At 52.9% G+C, this 19,921-nt stretch overlaps 6 protein-coding genes across 6 annotated transcripts; 5 read left to right on the top strand and 1 right to left on the bottom strand.

The window, feature by feature from the left end:
• Positions 1-115: 115 nt before the first annotated feature.
• Positions 116-1,011, top strand: N0V96_010555 (uncharacterized protein; the record flags this gene model as incomplete). The annotated part of the gene is made up of 2 exons (XM_053189394.2): positions 116-734; positions 893-1,011. 2 exons carry the CDS (start codon positions 116-118, stop codon positions 1,009-1,011), a joined length of 738 nt encoding a protein of 245 aa, XP_053053382.2.
• A 142-nt stretch (positions 1,012-1,153) lies between these two features.
• On the top strand, positions 1,154-2,117 carry N0V96_010554 (uncharacterized protein; the record flags this gene model as incomplete). The annotated part of the gene is made up of 3 exons (XM_053189395.2): positions 1,154-1,330; positions 1,391-1,789; positions 1,857-2,117. The coding sequence occupies 3 exons, from the start codon at positions 1,154-1,156 to the stop codon at positions 2,115-2,117; spliced, it is 837 nt and encodes a 278-aa protein (XP_053053383.2).
• A 1,421-nt stretch (positions 2,118-3,538) lies between these two features.
• N0V96_010553 (uncharacterized protein) lies at positions 3,539-5,358 on the top strand (the record flags this gene model as incomplete). Its single annotated transcript, XM_053189396.2, has 4 exons — positions 3,539-3,683; positions 3,765-4,079; positions 4,446-4,620; positions 4,683-5,358. 4 exons carry the CDS (start codon positions 3,539-3,541, stop codon positions 5,356-5,358), a joined length of 1,311 nt encoding a protein of 436 aa, XP_053053384.2.
• Positions 5,359-6,791: 1,433 nt separating this feature from the next.
• On the top strand, positions 6,792-8,295 carry N0V96_010552 (uncharacterized protein; the record flags this gene model as incomplete). The annotated part of the gene is made up of 2 exons (XM_065758990.1): positions 6,792-7,769; positions 7,825-8,295. 2 exons carry the CDS (start codon positions 6,792-6,794, stop codon positions 8,293-8,295), a joined length of 1,449 nt encoding a protein of 482 aa, XP_065612300.1.
• A 771-nt stretch (positions 8,296-9,066) lies between these two features.
• On the bottom strand, positions 9,067-10,479 carry N0V96_010551 (uncharacterized protein; the record flags this gene model as incomplete). The annotated part of the gene is made up of 1 exon (XM_065758989.1): positions 9,067-10,479. The coding sequence occupies one exon, from the start codon at positions 10,477-10,479 to the stop codon at positions 9,067-9,069; it is 1,413 nt and encodes a 470-aa protein (XP_065612299.1).
• A 7,117-nt stretch (positions 10,480-17,596) lies between these two features.
• On the top strand, positions 17,597-19,672 carry N0V96_010550 (uncharacterized protein; the record flags this gene model as incomplete). Its single annotated transcript, XM_053189400.2, has 1 exon — positions 17,597-19,672. One exon carries the CDS (start codon positions 17,597-17,599, stop codon positions 19,670-19,672), a length of 2,076 nt encoding a protein of 691 aa, XP_053053388.1.
• Positions 19,673-19,921: the final 249 nt, after the last annotated feature.

The following is a 19,921-nucleotide window of genomic DNA, read 5'->3' as shown; positions in this document are numbered from 1 at the left end:
TCAATCTCTGAAATCTACTGATAAAAGTCATTATTTTCTAGGCTCGTTGTGTCCGGGAAGTCAACTTCCCCCAGACTTTGCGATATCTACAGACTGTCGTAGCACCTACTCAAGTATGGAGTCTACATATCATACCCTTGTTCAGCGCATCATTTCCAAATGGGCTGAGAAGAGGCGCACATCACCCGACACCTCCAATGCACATCCCCGCCTCATTATCGCCCTCGCAGGGCCACCAGGGTCCGGAAAGACAACCATCGCCCAGAAAGTCGTCTCCGCCATCAACGCCTCCCCGGAACCCCACCCAAAGTCGATTGTCCTATCTGCGGACGGCTTTCACCTACCCCTCGCAGCTCTCCGGGCGCTTCCTAATGCGGCAGAAGCAATCGCCCGGCGTGGGGCACCCTGGACCTTTGACGGCCAAGCCGCCGTCGACCTCGTCCGGCAGTTGCGGGCTTCAGCAGGACTGCGACCCGTTCTTGCACCGACCTTCGACCACAAGGTAAAGGATCCGGTTCCCAATGGGTTTACTGTAGAGGCAGATGTTCAGGTTTGCATTGTTGAGGGCAATTACTTGCTCGTGGACGAAGAGCCCTGGAACCAGATTGCCGATTTGGTAGATGAACGGTGGCTCGTAAGGGTTGAACCTACACTGGCACGGAGTCGCGTTGCCGCGCGGCATATTGCAGCTGGCATTGAAGACAGTATGGAAAGAGCCCTTTTCAGGGCAGAGAGTAATGACATGGTCAATGGGGAATTTGTTGACAGGCACAGTCAGGGTAGATACGACGTATTGATCGATAGCATAGAAGAGTTACCTAATTGAGAAACGCCTTAGATCAAACTCTCGCGGATGACAGGCCGGAATAGCGTACTGGAACAAGGGTGACAGAAATCCGGCTGTTTCTACTACCTGGCAACCGGAGGAACCTTACCGAAGGTAGCTTCTCGGGCCTGTATAATTCTAGCTCATTGTTCGAGACCAACACAAAATGGGCGAGGAGGTTGTGATTGAAGCCAGGTATTTGAACGCCTTTCATGAGCAGCTTGAACAGAAGGAATTCTATCGCCAACGATATCAGAACTATCAGACCTACTTTCTTCCGATTGGCATTTTCGTCCATCCCCTCTTTCAGGTCATCAGTCAAGCAAGATGGCAACAAACGGCTCCGCAAATGGAACGAAGAAGTCCATCAGAGCCCCAAACCCGCCTATTGAGGATAGTGTCTTCAAACAGTTCCGCTTAGATGGAAGAACGGTCATTATCACTGGTGGAGCAGGCGGCATAGGATCAGAAATCGCCAGGGGTCTTGCCGAAGCCGGTGCCAACGTATTCTGAACCTTGCCCCCAGTTCAGTACACACATGGCTAACACGGACATCATCTGCAGATTGCCATATGGTACAACAGCTCCAAAGCCGCCGTCTCCATTGCCGCATCCATTGCAGAGGAATTTGGAGTCAAGACGAAGACTTATCAAGTCGATGTCACCAGCTACCCTGCCGTCGAGGCAGCCGTGGCAGAAGCGGTCAAGGACTTTGGGCGTCTAGATGTCATGATCGCCAACGCCGGAATTCCGTCCAAAGCTGGGGGCCTTGACGATAAGGTCGAGGATTGGGATCGTGTGCGTGCAGTCGACTTTGACGGCGCGTACTACTGTATGAGGGCGGCTGGGCTCGTGTTTCGGGAGCAGAAGAGGGGCGTGGGCATCATCACTGCGTCCATGAGTGGTCACGCTGCGAATGTACCGCAAGAGCAGAGCTGCTACAATGCTTGCAAGGCAGGAACCGTACGATTATGCCATCTTCTTCAAAATACCTGACGAGGGCATTCTGGCTAACAGTAAAGAATTCTAGATTCACCTGGCGCGTTCTTTGGCTGTTGAGTGGGCCAAGTGGGGAGGACGCATCAACTCAGTGTCTCCTGGTTACATCGATACCGTCATCTCGGGTGATTGTCCGTTCGAGATGAAAGAGGAGTGGTTTAGTTTGACACCTCTGCGCAGAGATGCTGATCCGAGGGAGTTGAAGGGCGTTTACCTGTACCTAGCGAGTGATGCTAGTTCCTACACAACTGGGGCCGACTTCATCGTGGATGGTGGTTACACGGCACGGTGATCTAGGATAGCCTAATACATCAAAGCCCGGTTGATTAAACTTCAACCGATGCATCTAGAATAGGCTTCTGTCATTAAACCTTCTGGAATCTAACTCGATATGCTCATTTATTGATCTAACGATATTGTTTGAACTTTTTTGCCAGAGCCACTTCGAAGAATATTCGAACTAAAGAACCAACCCCATCAACTGCTATATGGTGTGAGTACGTGAAGTATGTACGTACTTTTAGATGGCGTAATCCTGACATATTGACATATCAATCGACCTTATTTTCCCTTCTATTCGTCTGTAAATAATTTTGACCTAAATCAGCCATTGGAGAAAGATTAAAGACGGATACACCGAGGCTATCTAAGGTAGCATTTGACGGGATAGAATCAGTTGGGAAGTAGCCGACGTTCTATTTTTTTATTTTATATTTAGCGTTAAGGGTACATGCTAAGGTAAGTCAAGACCATAAGTGATTTCTCGAAGGTATTGTCGCCTTTGTTCTTGGACTAAACGAATCTCTTAATTCGGAGCTACTAGGCATTGGCTTTTCTCACTCTTCACTTTGACTTTGACTTTGACTCAATACTTTATGATGGCGGTTGGGTGAAGCAATAGTTCAACTAAGTACATAGCCAAACTAGATCTCATTTCGAGAAGATGGAGGCGTCGATAAGTCCAAGAGTATCAAGTCGAAATCCGATCAAATAGATCTTTGATCTCTTCTGGAGTCTGCTACCCTTGAAATTGCAAACATCTTTCAACCCGGTTCAACCTCGTCGTCGCCCCATGATCGAAAGATCCCGGCGGGCGGCCCCCATCCACCCTCGCCTAAATTCCTTACCAACGACGGCTGCGCGTTATTACCGGGCAAAGCTATCCGAACCTGGACTTGGCAACAGTGCCGCAACTTGCCAATAGCGCCTGCCATTCTTCGTCAACTAACTTATTGACACTCCGCTAGTGCAGGGTGACAGTCGTCCGTCGTCCCCGCACTTTACCAACCGCACGTCAGACTTCCTCGCAATGCCACGCAGAAGCATGACTCGCGTAACAGGATGAATGCCGATGCAACACAGCTTGAGTGATGCAACAGTCGATTACCCCATGGGCGAATCCCCCCGTACTTCCAACGACCCATTTACCACGTTATGTGGGGTAAACGAGCATGCGGAGGATTGCCGGACGCGGTATTCCCAGGTTCCGGCTGCTTGGGAACTATCTTGTTTGCGTACGAAATGCTCCGCGACGAATTGATCACCAGCCCCCAGGGGCTTCCTTCGTTCAGGTGCATGTATAAAGCTCTTGCGGGTCCCGTCGCGAACTATCATCAACTTCCTATTGCTCTGCCTTATCTTGTCCATACATCGCCCGTGAAGACGTCTTCGTATTAGTCAATGTTGCAAAAGCGACCTCGGAAATAAGCCACCATGAAGGACGAGCAGATTGTCGGCGCCGCCTTGGCTGAAGTTCTTCCCAAGACAGACAGATACTGGTTTCAGCAGCCGCATTTGCTCAGATTGAACCTGTTACTCCTGATTCCTCTACTTTCCTCTTCAGTTGCAGGCTACGATGGTAGGCGCAAAGAAAATTCTCAGAATCTTCCTCTCGGTGTACACAACAGCTACTAATACCACATCTTTACGTTGTGTGTAGGCTCCTTGATGAACGGTCTCCAATCCCTTCAACAATGGCGAGAATACTTTGGACATCCGACCGGCGTAAGGCTAGGAGTTGTGAACGCAGCACAATCCATCGGATCCGTCTTAGCTTTACCTATTGTGGGATACCTGGCGGATCGCTTCGGCAGGAAGCCCGTTCTACTATCTGGCATCATCCTCATCATTGTCGCCACAATCATCCAGTCCACCTCGATCAACCTACCCATGTTCATCATCTCGCGGCTAGTTGTCGGCTTCGGCGGCATGTTTGTCGTTCATCCGAGCCCCATGCTCATTGCTGAATTAGCTTGTAAGCACCTGGAGCATGTATGATAAAAAGCTTTGCACTGACGGATGACAAAAAGACCCGACACACCGTGGGAAATACACCTCAGCTTACTGGACTATGTACTATCTCGGTACGTCAGGCTCCCAGGTTCGAATGACTTCTGGCAACTGATTCATTACCTGACAGGTGCGATCTTGGCTTCCTGGACAACTTTCGGCTGCCAAGACTACAAAAGCGAGTGGGCGTGGCGAGTTCCCTCCATCCTTCAAGCCGGCTTCCCACTGGTGCAGCTGTGCTTCTATGCCTGGGTCCCAGAGTCACCCAGATGGCTGGTAGCAAGAGAAAGAACTACAGAGGCTGCCGCAATTCTCGCACAGTATCACTCAGGGATTCATGCCCCATCCGAAGGCCACACACCCCTTGTCCGCCGTGAAGTGGCCGAAATTGTCCAGACAATCCAGCAAGAAAAGTCTGCAGAGACGACGGGCTGGATGGCGTTGGTGTCCACGCCGGGCAATCGCAAGAGAACGCTGATTGCAGTTTGTGTGGGAGCTTTTGCCCAGTAAGTGCTTTTCTGTGGGTTCTTTGGAAGACTAAGTAGTTTACTGATGTGTCCCTCTACAGGTGGAATGGTATTGGTGTAGTCTCGTACTATCTCACACTGGTCCTCAATACCGTCGGCATCACGGACACCTTCACGCAAACCTTGATCAACGGTCTCCTGCAGATCTTCAACTTTGCTGCGGCTTTGAGCGCTGCCTTCCTAGTTGACCGTCTCGGCCGCCGGACTCTATTCCTTTGGTCAGGGGCAGGCATGTTGGTGAGCTACATTGTATGGACAGCCTGCTCAGCTGTCAACACAGATACTGGGTCTAAATCCGCCGGAATTGTTGTTGTCGTTTGCCTCTTCACCTTTTACTTCCATTACGATATCGCTTATACCCCACTCCTGATGGGATATCCGACCGAGATCTTTCCCTACTCTCTACGTTCCAAAGGCATTGCGGTTGAGCTATTCGCAATCTACGGCTCACTGATCATCGCGGCATTCGTCAATCCCATCGGCCTAGAAAACATTGGTTGGCGGTATTACATTGTCTTCTGCTGCTTTCTGGCAGTATTCTTTGTTGTTACGTGGGTCTTGTTCCCAGAGACCAAGGGGCACAGCCTGGAAGAGATTGCGGTGATTTTCGACGGGCCCCAGGCAGTGGAAAACTTTGAGGATGCTTCTGAATTGAAGGAAGAGAAAATACTTGCCAAAGGCGGGCTCCACGATATTGTACACAAGGAGGAAGCATAGTCTAATTTCACCTAACATGTACTTGTAGCTTATAGGGCACGAAGAGCTCTAGATAATGAACTACCTTAGCGAGAAACATCTCAACATGGCGATATAAATTCGATTACAAGAGCGAACAGGTCAATCGCATCGAGGGATCAGCCGGTATGACTCAAGTAACATCCATCAAATGATCTCAATGTTATGTTAGAATCACACCAATAAGCTGTTCTCAGCTTTGCCCGTTGGCTCCGGCCTCAGGAAGGGTTTCAATCCTATCCACAATCGAGAGGTCTACTTATTTCCCTTGTGTCGACTGAGTGCAGCACTGCAGACTAGACGCATAAAACACGCGTTCCATGAACCACCCCAACTGACAGTTCTCTCAGCCATTTTTCAACAGCCGACTAACACCGGACGGAGCTCGGTCGTGCAAGGATTGCATGCCCCCTGATCGCGATCAGATGGTGTTGTGGATCACCGCAGCGCAAGCGTGCGGAGAAAAAGGGCGGGGTTTCACTTGGAGCTCGTTGCTGTTGGAGGCCAACCTCACCTCACCCCCATGCGCGTCAGGCCAACACTTGCTCGATTCTTTGACTGGTCCTGCATGTCATATTATAACGTCCTCAGATACGGAATACACTCGCCCTAGGTCTTCTCAGCCGGCTCCTGTTGCATCGTCACGGTCGGTTACGGCTCCCCGGCCTGGGTTGCGATTTGAATCTAGAGACGGCCTTAACGCTTTACTAAGCGCTGCAGAAAGCCCTGCAGGAGAGTCCTTACCAGCCTCATACCTAACGGAAGATGTCATCCTCAGGTGTGACGGGTGACAATGAGCCGGCACCTCCTCAGCCGAGCAACCTTGACTCTCTCAGCATGGCCTTCCCGTCTGCCGATCAAGCATGCAAGGAGTGCCGGAGACGGAAAGCCAAATGCAACCGGGCGATTCCGACATGCAACTTATGCGTGAAGTACCGCCGGCACTGCCTGTATGAGAAGCACGCCCGCACCCCGTTGACAAGGAAGTATGTAGAACTATTCGCTGTCCCTAGTGCATAACCGTCGAGCGCAAAGGGGCTGTTTACGCTGACATAACGTACTCATGCAGACACCTCACGGAAGTAGAAGAGAGGTTGGAGCGGGCCGAGGCAATCATAACACAGATGAGAGCGTTGATGCCGGCCCAGGTGAGATCGGGATCCGTCCTACAAAGCCCGAGGAACCTGGAAACACCAGCGCCAAGAAGTGATGAAGAAGTCTTTGACTTCTCGAAGCTAGACACACCGGCGCCATCAGATGCGGCTCCCATACCGGCTCCTCTTCCGGCCCTCTCGGCCCAAGGAAGCGACGCGCTTCCACAATGCGAAGCTGTGCATCCTGAGCCGTCACAACCATTCCAACCACCATTGCTACACCAAAATCATGGCCCGGCTTCAGTCCCACCGGCCTCCAATATGAGGTCCGAACCACCACGGGCTTCGAGAACAGCTCAACATAAACCTTACAATGACACATCGCCCAGAGACCTCAACCTCCTCGAGGCTCACCCCACAGATGACTTCGAATGGGACGAGCAAGAGACCCTTACAAACTACTCGGCATCCCCCGAAGCCATCCTAGAAGCCGACTTGAATGGCGAAGTAATCGCAGACCCAATCGCAGACGGCATGGCCTCGCTCGCCGTCAGCGAAAGGGAATCAGGTTACCTCGGCGTCGCCTCCGGCGCAGCCCTCCTCCGTCTCCTGGAACCTTCAACACCAAGACGAAGAGCCCAATCCTCCTCCTCAAGACCAGGTATAGGGGCAGGGCCTCAGCAGCAGCAGCAGCAGCAGCACATTATCAACCACTTACAAAACTCACAGATCGCGCAGCAACCGGATCCCAACAGACACATCACAGACGCAATGATAGACGCCTACTTCCGCCTCTACCACGTAAGCTACCCCATCATCCACGAAGCCACCTTCAGAGCGCAGTACGCCGGCGTCATCCCCCGCCCCAGCGGCGACTGCTGGCTCGTCTTGGCCTACACCGTCGCCGCCATCGGCGTCTACACCACGGCCGCGAACCTTGACAACCTAGACACCTCGCTCTTTGCGCAGGCCCGCTCAATCCTGTCCTTCAACTTCCTCGAGGTGGGCAACTTGACGCTCGTCCAGGCGCTCACCCTCATCTCCAATTACCAGCAGAAGCGGGACAAGCCGAATTCCGGGTACAACTACCTCGGCCTGGCCGTGCGCATGGCCATGGGGCTGGGTCTGCACAAGGAGTTCCAGGGGTGGAATATCTCGCCTTTGAATATGGAGATTCGACGGCGGGTATGGTGGTCGTTGTGTGTGTTCGATGTCGGGGCGACTATCACGTTCAGCAGGCCGTCCGTCTGGCCATACGAAGGCGTTGAGGTCTCGTTACCATTGAACGTCGATGACAAGGTCAATATTCCTGATGGCTTGTATTTGTGTTGGGTTTTACTAACCTCCCTCGTAGTCATTGACCGCCATTTCAAAATCATACCCTCCAGAAACAGACGACATAACTCCCTACACAGCCGTCCGCACACAAGCAAGCTTCCACATCGCCACAACACCAATCTACACGAGGGTAATCTCCAAGCCCCTCCCCTCCCCAGACGAGATGCTACGACTAGATGAAGACCTCCTTGATCCATGGCTAGCAAGCGTCCCGTCCTACTTCTCCTCCACCAGCCGCGTGCCGCCAAAGTACGCTCTCGCACACGCAGTCATGAACTGGCGGTACAGAAACCTCCGAATCATCATGTACCGCCCATTTGTCATTCGCCGAGCCCTACAGGCCCGCGACCGACGACCAGATGACTCGCCAGATAACGTCCGCGCCTTTGAAAAGTGTCTGGCAGAGGCCAAGGCAACCATTACCAGCATCAGCGAGTTCTGGCAACGAAACGAGCACAATCGTCTAGGTGCCTGGTACGCCTTGTAAGTAACAGCATCCGCACCAGTCCCTGTCTGGACTTCCTCGACTTGCTCACTATCTCCAACCTCTAGATACTTCCTGTTCCAAGCAGCCCTCATACCATGCATTTGTCTCCGCAACGATCCAGCATCTCCCAACGCCCGAGACTGGCAGGAACAAATCATGACCACAACACGCTGTATAGCCGCCCTCGCCCCCGTGAATTCCAGTTCATCTCGATGCTATCAAGTCATCATTGACCTCTGTGGCCGGTTTCTGGACAGCAATGACGTTGGGATGCCCGTTGACCCAGCTGTGGCAGCTCAGGCAGATTCCACCAGGCCTCCTAGCTACGAGGCCAACGTAGCACAACCTTCGGCTCCTGAACCCATAGATGAAAGCCCTCAAACCCAGATCAATAGCGTATTCTCCATGATGTGGCCCAACGTACCTCCCTTGGAAGCGGCTGACGTCGTCATGGGCGACGACGCGTGGATGGAGTTTCTCAAGGGAGGGACAAGTGGTGATGGTGATGGGATGTGGTTCGGCAGCTAGCTAGTCTGGCCACCTCAATCAGAAAACGCATCTTTTCAGGAAGACTGGCAAGCAAAGTATATGATGTGAGAAGATTCCATTATGAATATTGCGCTCTATTTTCTTTATGACCTCACTCATGAACTTTTCTCCGGGTCACTCAAAGTTCTATTTTATCCCAGTTCCTTTGTCGACATCAAGCCAGCTCTTATAACATGCCGGAAACCCTTCCCCGAACAGTTTTATTTCAGCAAATCGCGACATTCAGATGACCGGAGACTTTTCCCCCTCAGTATTGATGTCCTCGTCTGAGGTTGCATCCCTTGCAACAATTCTCATAGCCCACTGAATCTCGTCCCAGGTCGTCTCTCTGATCGACAAAAGCGTTGCTGAACGACCGATTGCAGCTTTCTTATCTTCAGATATCTTGCAAACACAGCGACACAACCTGTCTTTTCCGTCAGGTCCTAGGAATACCTTGCTCTGGTCATTTACAGGCCCACCACTCTTCCATCCCTTGAATATGCCACTGAGAAATGGCTGTCGATCGGTAAAGAGATCTCGCAGCTGTATATGTTGTACTCTGGCAATGTTCTCTCGGTTGGAGTAGACGACCCTCGCGAAAAGCTCATAGAAGACGTCCTGTTTCTCCCGGCTGCATCTAGCTTGCGTGTTGAGGAGCTCTCCAATTCTGAAGCAAGTGCGCATCACTATCGCTGAGGACAGTCCAACGACCACTGAGCGGTCTCTCATTTTGTCGGGGAAAGGGGGTCTGACTAATGGCGTCGGATTCAAATGCTCTTTCGGTGCTTCCTTGTTGTTGCTTCCAATATTCGATCTAGCCTCATGATCCGGAGAGGCGCCGGCCGCAGTTGCTAAGCATTTTGTGACAAGGTCCCAGTCGACATCGTCATCAAGAAGATCAGGTTCAGTCAGATCGGTCTTTGAAGCTTCGCTCGTGTTCAGATCAGGCTCGGAAAACTGTAATTTGAAGTCGAAGCTTGAGGCTGATCTTGAATCGCAGTCCATCTTCTGTATGATGCTTGACGGAGGGAAGCAGAGAGGCCTGTCCCCAGTATCTTCAAGAAGCTGTACCATCTCTTCTTCGTCAAAACCCTCGAGACCATAGTCATCTCCGACAGTATCTTCAGTCTTGGATGACGATTGGGCGAGGCGATCGACGTTGAGCTCAGGAAATGGCTTACCGGAACCTTCATCTACATTAGACAAGGTCTCAGATGCGGCATCGTGATATTCACCGAAGGTTTTCTCCGCGGGTACAAAAACCTCGCCTCCTACGTCGTCTAGATCTACGTATTTCATCCAGAAGTCTGGCGTCTCGGACTCTGCCATAGAAACATGCGTGGCTGTTTGCGTCGATGAGGCCGGCGGTGTCTCCGGTATCGCGACAGCGTCATCAGATGGACTCGGCAGAGTGTGCGGAGGCTGCGGGAAGTCTGCGGGAGGGTACTGCTGCCTTGAAGCCGTGACGAGATCCGCCGGGAAGCTGGGCTCGAATGACATCTGAGGCAGGCTCCCATGGTCGAAGATGTTCGGTCCCACGGAGGCACCGACAGCCAACCGCTTCAATGGAGAAGGAATTGCAACAGATGAGCTTGGCGTCAGGGGTCGTTTTGGAACATTGCTGGGCTCGAAAAGGCTAGCGACATCTTGCATCGTGGAGGTCTAGTCTATGGTATGTGGTACTTCGAAGGTGTCAGTCTCCTGCTAGGTAGGATGGATTGGGGAAATGCTACTAACCTACTTCTTCCGTGATTTACAAAGGTATTCAACCAGGAGCTAGGATAACATAGATAGAGCGGATATGTAAACAATCGAGGTTCTGACAATGGAACTCGGTGGTAATTGGCAGTGTTATGAGTGAGTAGAGCACGGTGAAAGGCGAGGGACAGGTTTCAAGCAGGCAATGGAAGTTCATGGAATGATGTATTGCTTCTAGGACGGAAGGCGGGTTTCTTCCTTCACGAGAGGTACCTCATCCATTACTTAGGTCAGACCTTCGGTTCAGGCAGTGACTGCGATGCAGGGCAGGAGCGAGTACACTTGACCGGATGAAGGAGTTGGTAACGGGAAAGAGCAAGACAACCTGCGCCTCCCCGTCTTTCCATGTCTCTTGGGTGTTCTTTCCTCGAATCCTCGAAATTGACAGAGGGCAGCAAGAGGAAAGAACTGAGGCGTGATCAAATCTCTGTGCCTTTCCTGAGGCAATGTGTCCTTCCGGGAAATAGCCAGCCAAAGGGAATTTGCAACCCAAAACACCACCATGTATGGCCGGGCATTGCTCCCTTCGACTTTGCGATGCCTTCACCGTGCTATCTGGTCAGATGAGGGCTTGATTTGATCGTGTCTTGGGCTCGCCTGTATGAAAGCCCCAATCTTCTGCAAAGCCATCACTAAGTGCACTGACTCTCGGTCCCGAGCTTCGCTGCCCTTGTCGTTCTCACCAAAGGCCATAGAAGATCCACTGTCTCGTCCTTCCTCAATGACGAGCATCTTGCTCATCTGCCAAACAGCTCTCGCTTGGCAGATGATCTCCGATGGCCGATTCAAGCAACAGGGTTCAGATCCAACTACCACAGTTTGTTTCTTTGTTGACCGTAGCCTGTTAAACTGAACCGCTGACACCTGCTTTACCCCAAACAGGTTACACGATAGGAGGAGATCGCTCTTCATCAACCCAGAGACTTGGGCCATTGTTCACTTGAACATGTGTAGCCTGTTCAAGTTCTCTGGCGAGTTTTCGACATGTGCAACTACAGCCACTGATGTCGATGCCACCGCTGGCACGGCAACACTGAGACATAGACAAGACAACAACGTTGAAGGGTCTCCTCCTCCACCGAGCTAACGACACACCCCGAGAAACCCATTTTGATGAAGACTGGCAATAGTACGATATGGGCTTCCATATCACGTATACATCACAAGATATCCTGCCGAGGACAGAAGGTAGCCCCTCACCGGGAGGAGAGCGCGCGCCGAGGTAAGTCACGATGCTATTCGCAACCCGTGGTTCGGTCCGCGCAGCGGAGGCACGGGTCGGAAGTGACATCAACCCGCATTCCCGAGCAAGTCAGAAGCTCCAACCGTTAGAAAGCAACAAGATAAAGATCGTCGCTGCCATGCGGTCGATTATCTCGATTTTGTCAATCAGGTACGATGCCGCCGCTTTGGTTTCGATGAGAGTGCTCCCAAAGGGTCCCAAAGAGGACTACGTCAGAACGAGCATGTGCCCCATTTGGGAAGCAAACCCTCACGAAAGCCGCATGGGTCTCGCGCGCTGTCGGGTTGGCGGCCTGTCTCAGCGCCACGAACCTGTCTCTCTGTTCAAAGACTGAGACCGAGCAGCCGCGGCGCCGGGGGATAACCAACAGTGAAGACGGGGGCAGAAAGATGCCTCGGAGGCTCGGACGTTGGCAAGCAATGGGAGAGCGTTTGGCGGATGGCGGGTAGGCCGTCGGCGGTGATGTCAGTCTTTCCAGTCAGGTGAGAGCGCAAAAGAGCGATGGGTTCTGTGTGGTTGGCGCGTTTGAAAGTTAGCTCCCGCGGAAGTTGGGCCATGTGGTTCCGGGAAGCGCTGCGCTGGCGTCCAAGGTGTCAAGGGCTAATCAGTGCTAAGAAGCAACAAGCCGAGGGGTGTGTGGGTGGTGTTGAAGGATGCTCGTTTGGGAGGATTCAAAGTGTAGAAACGAAGGTCCGCACGGGTAGAGGATCGATTAGCCTTTGCTGAAAATAACAACTAATTATCATCCGGTGTTTTGAAATAATACCATTGAATTAATTATTGAATAAAATTGTTCAGAGCTAAGATCCGGCGAGAGACATCGTAAAAGCTGCGTTTGCTCCCCAAGGTTCAATGCCACACATGTCTGCCGGCTTGTTAGTCACCTCAGGCACGGGATGAGATGACACATGCTGGCGCTCTTTGCCATGTGAGGCGCTCACCAATATCCAAACGATGCAATACCACAACGTCCGGGACTTCTCATTGCACGTCCAACCCGTATTTTTGACCACTAGCAGACTCTCAATTCCTCCCGGATCTGACGGAGCGGGGGATCAGCCACTCCCCCGTTACTTCGCATGGGGGGCTGGTGCAGTACAACTCGAGGCGGTGCATCCTCCAAGGTCCCAAAATCGAGGTTGCGAAAGATGCAATGGAACCGTCCCTCGTTGTAAGCCCAGGCAGAAATCAGCTGCAGTCATCGATTGGGAGGATGCCGAGGATTGTATTTGGGGGGAGCAAGGTACTCGTGTGAGGGCAAAGAAGCTACCTTTGGAATCGAACACAACCGAACACGACCCGACTCGACTTGCCGTATTTGACTTTTGAACCTTTAGTCTTTGGGAACCTTTTTGATTTTGAGTCACATCCTGCAAGTAAACGTTCAATAAAGGCTCCTTTTGGGAATCCTTGGGGGTGACCTCAAATAGGTGCGGATTCCAACCAGTCAGTCAAGGCCTTGATGAACACATGGACTGTCTTGCATGAGGTGCCATCAACAAGTGTCAATCCGTCATCCTGGTAGCGATGAGCTTGGAGAGACTGGGTAGAAACCCGTTTATTTATTTTTTTATTCATTTTCAATTTTGTTCTTTTGTTTTCTTGAAATTATGTTGATTTAGCGCTTCGTTGGAGAGACTGTCTCGCTTGCGAACCAGACCCTGGATACTTGTGGAAAGACAAACTACAAGCGAGACTGCCATTGACGGGGCCATGACCACTACCCAGAGCCCATCATCGCTGGCGCAATCCAAAAACGAGAAGTGTCACCGTTGTTCATGAAAGTATTGACAATACCACATTTGGGGTTGTGAGCGCAGACATGGGCATTAAGAAATAACATGAATGTGAGTGTGGCAGTAGGTAGGGGCTGCAAACCGGACGCATCGTACATTTACCCAACATCTTGGGATCAGATATGGACGCATCAGATCTGGTTGATGCAAGCAGAGACATATGACCGGGGACTAACAAAATTGAACCAGGAAAAAATAATCAAATGAAATAATTAAATCTGGATAAGCAGAGAATAAAAGGCCAAACAAAGATATTGATTATCTTCAGCTCAATTTCTGGCGTATCATCAACTCACACACCCACACAAATACGGACAAACACACCACCATCTTGAACAGAGCTCCACCGTTTTCCCCAGATGACGGCGACGGGACCAACTACAGGCACAGGTGCTAAAATGGTAGCGCCGACGGTCCGCCACTGTAGCCTCACCCAAAAGGAGTGCTAATCCGCCAGCGCGTCCGTCTTTCTTCCATCCCACCCTTTCCCTTCTTCACCTTTCACCTTTGTTTCCTTCACACCCCCATACGCATCCCAGGCCTGGGCTCCCAACTCCCGTCCCCTCACCGCTCGGGAGGCTGACTTGGACTTGCATATACACCATGGTCACCAGGCCCTCTTCCTGATGCGCTGGCATCTCTCCCTTACTTCCCAGCGTTGCAGTCGCAGTCGCCAGGGCTCTGTTTACCATCTTTACCAGCAGCAACTTCAAGAAATCGTCATCCAAAAGGGCCCTAGAGATAAACTCACCACCACCATGCGACGGAAAACAAGCCTTGACATCTTCTCGATGAATCGGCTGATGAGGCAGGCCGCGCTGCCTATGGCCTCTACTACCACCAAATTGGCCTCCCAAGCTTTCGCAGACGCCTTGGTCGTACCTCATCGACATCGAGATGAGGGAACAGCTGTCACATCCCACGCACGCAGCCTTCCCGAGGCGCCCCCGTACCTACCGTACCGCATCTAAATGAATACCTTGCCGTTTGGTACAAAACAATCTCAACACGATTGATGATGGTGGCGGCCGGGCTGCATTTCCGGTCGGGCACTACACCACCACCCGCTGCATCTCCCGGCGAATCCTCTCCCATGCCTTCCCGCCGCGCCGGTCTGCTGCCAGGACAAGGTGAGCACTGAGCACGGGGGTTGACAAACACAAGATGCAGAGGATCAGATTCTCCCTTGACCGAATTGCCAGATATCGCAAAACGCCGTTGACAGCCTGTCAACCGCTGTCCGTCCCGTTATCACGTGTGCCCCCGTTTACAGAGCGGTCGCGTCTCGTCCACTCGCCCGTCTCCAACCTGGCAACGTTTCGCTACTCTGATCTCATGTCCCTTTGAAGCTCACCAAGCTTCTGCGCCTTACATGCAACCGCCGTGTTGCTGCATCCGTCGCACTTCCCCGGGCCAACTGGCATTCGATCTCTGTTTCTCTCGATACGAAATGCTCGCCCGCCCAAACCGCAGTGTTTCACACCACAATTGCTGGTAGGCTGATGGTATCTCTGCGACCGGTTTCTCTTTCGCCCTGGCTGGACCGATAGCCTACCGTTCTGCAGACGTCCATCTACGGTTCGAGATACACATGCCAAGTTTTCGAGATCAACTTCGCCGTTGTGCTACCCGTGACGGTGGCGTCTGCTGTACTTCCCAGCAATGCCGGCCAAACGTGCAACTAATTCCCCTCTTTCCTCCCCTCCTTCAATGCAGTACCCGCGATTGTCTCAATTCTAGATGCGTCGTTTTGCCGCCCAAAGGCAGCAGTGATACGGAGAGCTGCTGATAGCCCCTCACGCCTGAACCCTCCACGTTTTCTGGTTACGACAGCAGCAGCGGCACTCCCATACCGGGGGGTCATTTGGTGCCCGCATATGCGGACGAGATGCGAGGCCAGGTGAGGCGGCAAATCGCCGCGCCAGCTGCCGGATTGTCGGTGTGGCTGGGAGCCGGACACAGCTTGTCACGTTCGCAGAAAAGGGCCAATGTCACTGTTACAAAATGCCCCCAAGTACCTCAAATCTCGAGGTTTCTCACCCCCTGCGACATACCAAGAACCAGGACTCGATGTTCCTGCGTCTTGTTGGGCAGCGATTGAGCACCACTTTCGTTGGTTTCCCCGCGGCGGGGGGCTGTTTTCGGTGACATTATTCTCTTTACCGCTCTCTCCAATCTCTTGACCAGGAGGTGTGTTTGTGCTGGGCATCACGTTATTGAGACACGCCAGCTCACGCATATCCGATTGTCATGCAGGGTGTCATCCTTCCTGTGCAGCTGTCATTTTTCTTGCCAGCAAATTTTACCACGGGGGTAAGCTTCGTTCATTCATACTTTGATCATTTTGATCACGGATACTGGCGATGATGCCCAGAATTGCCAAAATTGACACCTGAGTGGGTGCAAGTGAACCTGAATGCCTCATTTGGTTGAGACTTGGACGGTAAGGCTGTTACACGGCGGTACGTAAGGTGGAGCGTAGGCTCCCCGTTTGTATCCTTCATGAACTTCTTTTTTTTAGTTTTTAATATTTAATACCTTTTTAAAAATTGCCGAGAAGGCAACGGTGTTTCAATGTATCAATGTGACTTGAATGGTCAACTCGCTGATTCCCACCGTTTCCAACGCCTTTCAGAGAGATCCAGTTGTGATGAGACCGTCACCGCCTCGCTGGCTTGCCTTGTTCATTCGCAAGACGCGGCAATTTGCAGATGACAGGGTACCAAGTAATGTGCATTATCGCGAATAAGCAGCTACAAAAAGTAGTTGGCCGTAATTTGATTGTAATGTTCGGGGGGTGAATTCCACTGTTTATTTGCTTGTCTTTCTGTACAGGTTATAAGCCATGTAAGTGTCCCGATGCTAATCGGATCCACCTCCGGCTCTTTTGTGGATATCCGGGGCCGAATGGGTCCACTTCAGCTCCGGTTGACGGGAGAGCCGGTTGTCAAGGTAAGGAAGGCACTTGTCGGCCGACCCGAAATCTGCCCGCGTGAATGAATGTCTCCTGAATCATTCTAGCTGAGCGCAATATGTCAAGTGGAATGAGATTACCCGTCTATTAAAAAAACACAGCCAAAGGTAAAAGAAAACATAGAAATTGAAAAGTTAAGAAGATACCCAGAGGAGGGTGTTTCCCAGCGAGCGCGACATTTCCTACAAACGTACCACAGAGAGAGTATCATGGGAATTCCTTTTCTCACTCTTAACTCGCAAGTCTTTGCAATTCAGCTCATCATTCAGAGTATATGTACCACTGCATACAAGCCTACATCTGCTTGACTTGAGGCATCAGCATTGCTAGATATTGAGGAGGGTACACAAGTAGTCACAGCCACTCGACGAACAAGGTGCAAACAATTAATTATCTGCGGCACGGCAAAATTCTCTAGCGCTCCTAGAGCTTTAGTTTGAATTTTGCGTCTCCATTCATGACTGTTCTCTACTATCGAAGATGAGTCGACCGGCGTCGATGCATCTCGTCTGCAGGTGATTGGTGACTGGCAGCAGAAGCAAGACCGTGCACTAACAAGTTTGCCGGTTCCTCCAGCCGAGATCTGTTAGCGTGGACAAGTTGGTGCCCCGTTATGAGTCACGTCGACTAATCGCAGCGCAACGCAACGCCGCTGAAAGTCTCAGCACCCTGTCGTGGCTGCAGATTGGGGAGCGACTCGGAGATTCCACTACATCCGGTCCGGGGCCAAACCCACCTCGTCGTCAATCATCGCCACCCGACTACAAGCGGAATCGTCAAATACAGCCTCTTCGCCTCGACATCATCCCGGACGACCTCTCTTCGACAGCAGCCTTCAATACTCGCCTTTGCCAGCTAAGGTAGCTCATCAAGAGACGGACAAGCACTGCTCCACCCGCAGTTCACCCTTTCTCCCTGTTCTTTTTGCATTTCATCTCGTTCAGCTCATCCACAATTTCCAACGTTGAGCATTTCCAATTCCGTACACCACGATCCAACATGATTTCCCTCACAAATCAAGGCGGCAACACCCACCAGCAGGCCGTTCCCAGGCCCCGCACCGACCGCGTGGTCCCTAAACCCGTCCCGGAGGCTCAGTCCAAGGATCCCCGCGGCTACCAGCTCGAGCAGCTGCGCAAGCGCTACTCGCCCCGTGAATCCACCGCTGCGGACGGCACCACCACATCCCTGGTCTTCCGTATCAAGCCCTCGGATCCGGACTTTCCCTTTGAGCTGGAGCACTTGCAATGCGACCTCCGCGTGCCGGAGGACTACCCCGATGCAACTCCCATCCTGCAAGTGCGGAACAGCGATATCCCGCGCGGCTTCTGCATCAACATTGAGCGGGGGTGGGAAAGGCTCGTGGAGGAACGTCGGGGCGCTACACTTCTCGCCCTCACCTACGCCCTGGACAAGAACCTGGAAAAGTTCCTGTCCGAGCAGGAGGTGGCCACCGTGAAATTGGTCACCTACAAGGACGAGGGCGTGAAGGATACCCGCCACCTCGAGGCCGCCGCCATCGCGGCTATCCCGGGCCCGGCGACCCAGATCACAAAGACGCCATCCCCGGCACCGGCGCCGCCTGTAAGGCACTACACTCCTGAAGAATACTTCACCAAGGAGGAAATGGCAGCTGCCAAAGCTCGGCGCGCGCAGGAGACGCGGCAATTGGAGACGCGCATGGGACGGCTGTCTCTATACCGCCGCTCACCGGACGGCATCGTCTACACACTCCCTCTGGAACCTCGTCGCCGCGCCGAGCTATCTCCCGGATTGCAAGGCGTCAAGACGGTTCATCTTATTGTGCCGCTGCTGTATCCGCTGCAACCGCTGCGTATCCAGCTCAACGAGTGTGACTCGCAAGATGCGGAGCCCTTGGAGGAGCTCTACGTACACAAGGCAGCGGAGCAGAAGCAGATGACTCTCACGAGCCACCTGAACTATTTGGCTCAAAATATGCATGTCTTAGCAAAGCAGGCAGCGGCGCCGCCTAAGCCTGCTGCTGTTGCTCAGCCCGTGTCAACGCAGGAGCCTGAAAAGGATCCCAAGGCAAAGGCACCGGCTATGGACGATGATGACCGCGGCCATATCAAAGTCATCCCGCGTCCACCGGAATGGGGCCGTCCCGGCGCCGCTGAAGATAACACAGATTCATCAGACAGCTATGATTCAGAAGACGACTCGGACGAAGGCGGCGCCGACCTCGACGCAGAACCACCCAGCCTCTCCTCCGGCCTCACCCCAGAAAGGGGCACATCCATCTCCTTCCCGACCATCGAGCTTCATAGCATCGAGCTCTTCCAGGTCTCCATCCTCAATCTGAGCGTAAAATGCTCGCGCTGCAAAACCATCAACGAGATCACCGGCCTCAAGCACGAGGTCCCCCAGACCTCAGCCTGCCGCAAGTGCGCCGCCGGTCTAGCAGCGCAATTCCGCCAAACCCTCGTCCACGCAAACTCGACCCGCGCCGGCTTCGTTGATCTCACGGGCTGCACCGTCTCCGACATGCTCCCCAGCACCTTCATCCCTGTCTGCGCCAAATGCTCCACCGCAAGCCAGGGCCTCGTCGCCGTCCGCGGCGACGCCGTCACGAACGTCTGCCGCGCCTGCCACGGCAAGTTCACATTCAAGATCCCCACCGTCAAGTTCCTGGCACTCTCCGCTGGCGGTCTCGCGGCCCCGACGACGGGACCCATAAAGAAGGCCGAGAAACTCGGACTCCACGCGGGCACCCCGCTCCCGGACCGCGGCGCCTGCGCGCACTACCGCAAAAGCTACCGCTGGTTCCGGTTCTCGTGCTGCGCCAAGGTACACCCGTGCGATCGGTGCCACGATGAGGCGGAGAACCACGTCAACGAGTGGGCGAATCGGATGGTGTGCGGGTGGTGCAGTCGCGAGCAGCGGTATTCGCCCGAGGCGTGCGGGTTCTGTGGCCGGAGCGTCATCGGGCGCAAGGGCAAGGGGTTCTGGGAGGGCGGTAAGGGAACGCGGGACCGTAAGTTGATGAGTCGTAAGGATCCGAGGAAGTTCAAGAGGGTTGGTGGCGGTGCGGCTGCTGCTGCGAAGAAGGACTAAGGGAGGTAGATGATGCATAGCGGTGGTGGTGGGATGATTCAGCTTCCTGATAGGAACACGCACTTTCCATCACTGAACAAACATTGTGGTACCAGAACGTCCGCAGGCCTTATGAGATGTCCAGTGCCCTCTTTCCCTAATAACAAGTATCGGGCTTGGTGACTGAGACTGAGGAGTGAAAGCCGTGAAGTGTTGACTAGTGTATGGTTCTCTACAATCCTCAAGACTCCTGCGTTCGAACCTCGGTCG

This window comes from Colletotrichum fioriniae, assembly GCF_027942845.1.
Source record: "Colletotrichum fioriniae strain IMI 355084 chromosome Unknown scaffold_15, whole genome shotgun sequence".
Taxonomy (NCBI): Eukaryota; Fungi; Ascomycota; class Sordariomycetes; order Glomerellales; family Glomerellaceae; genus Colletotrichum; species Colletotrichum fioriniae.
Note: the sequence above shows the minus strand (reverse complement) of the source record. Positions and strands in the feature narration are given on the sequence as shown.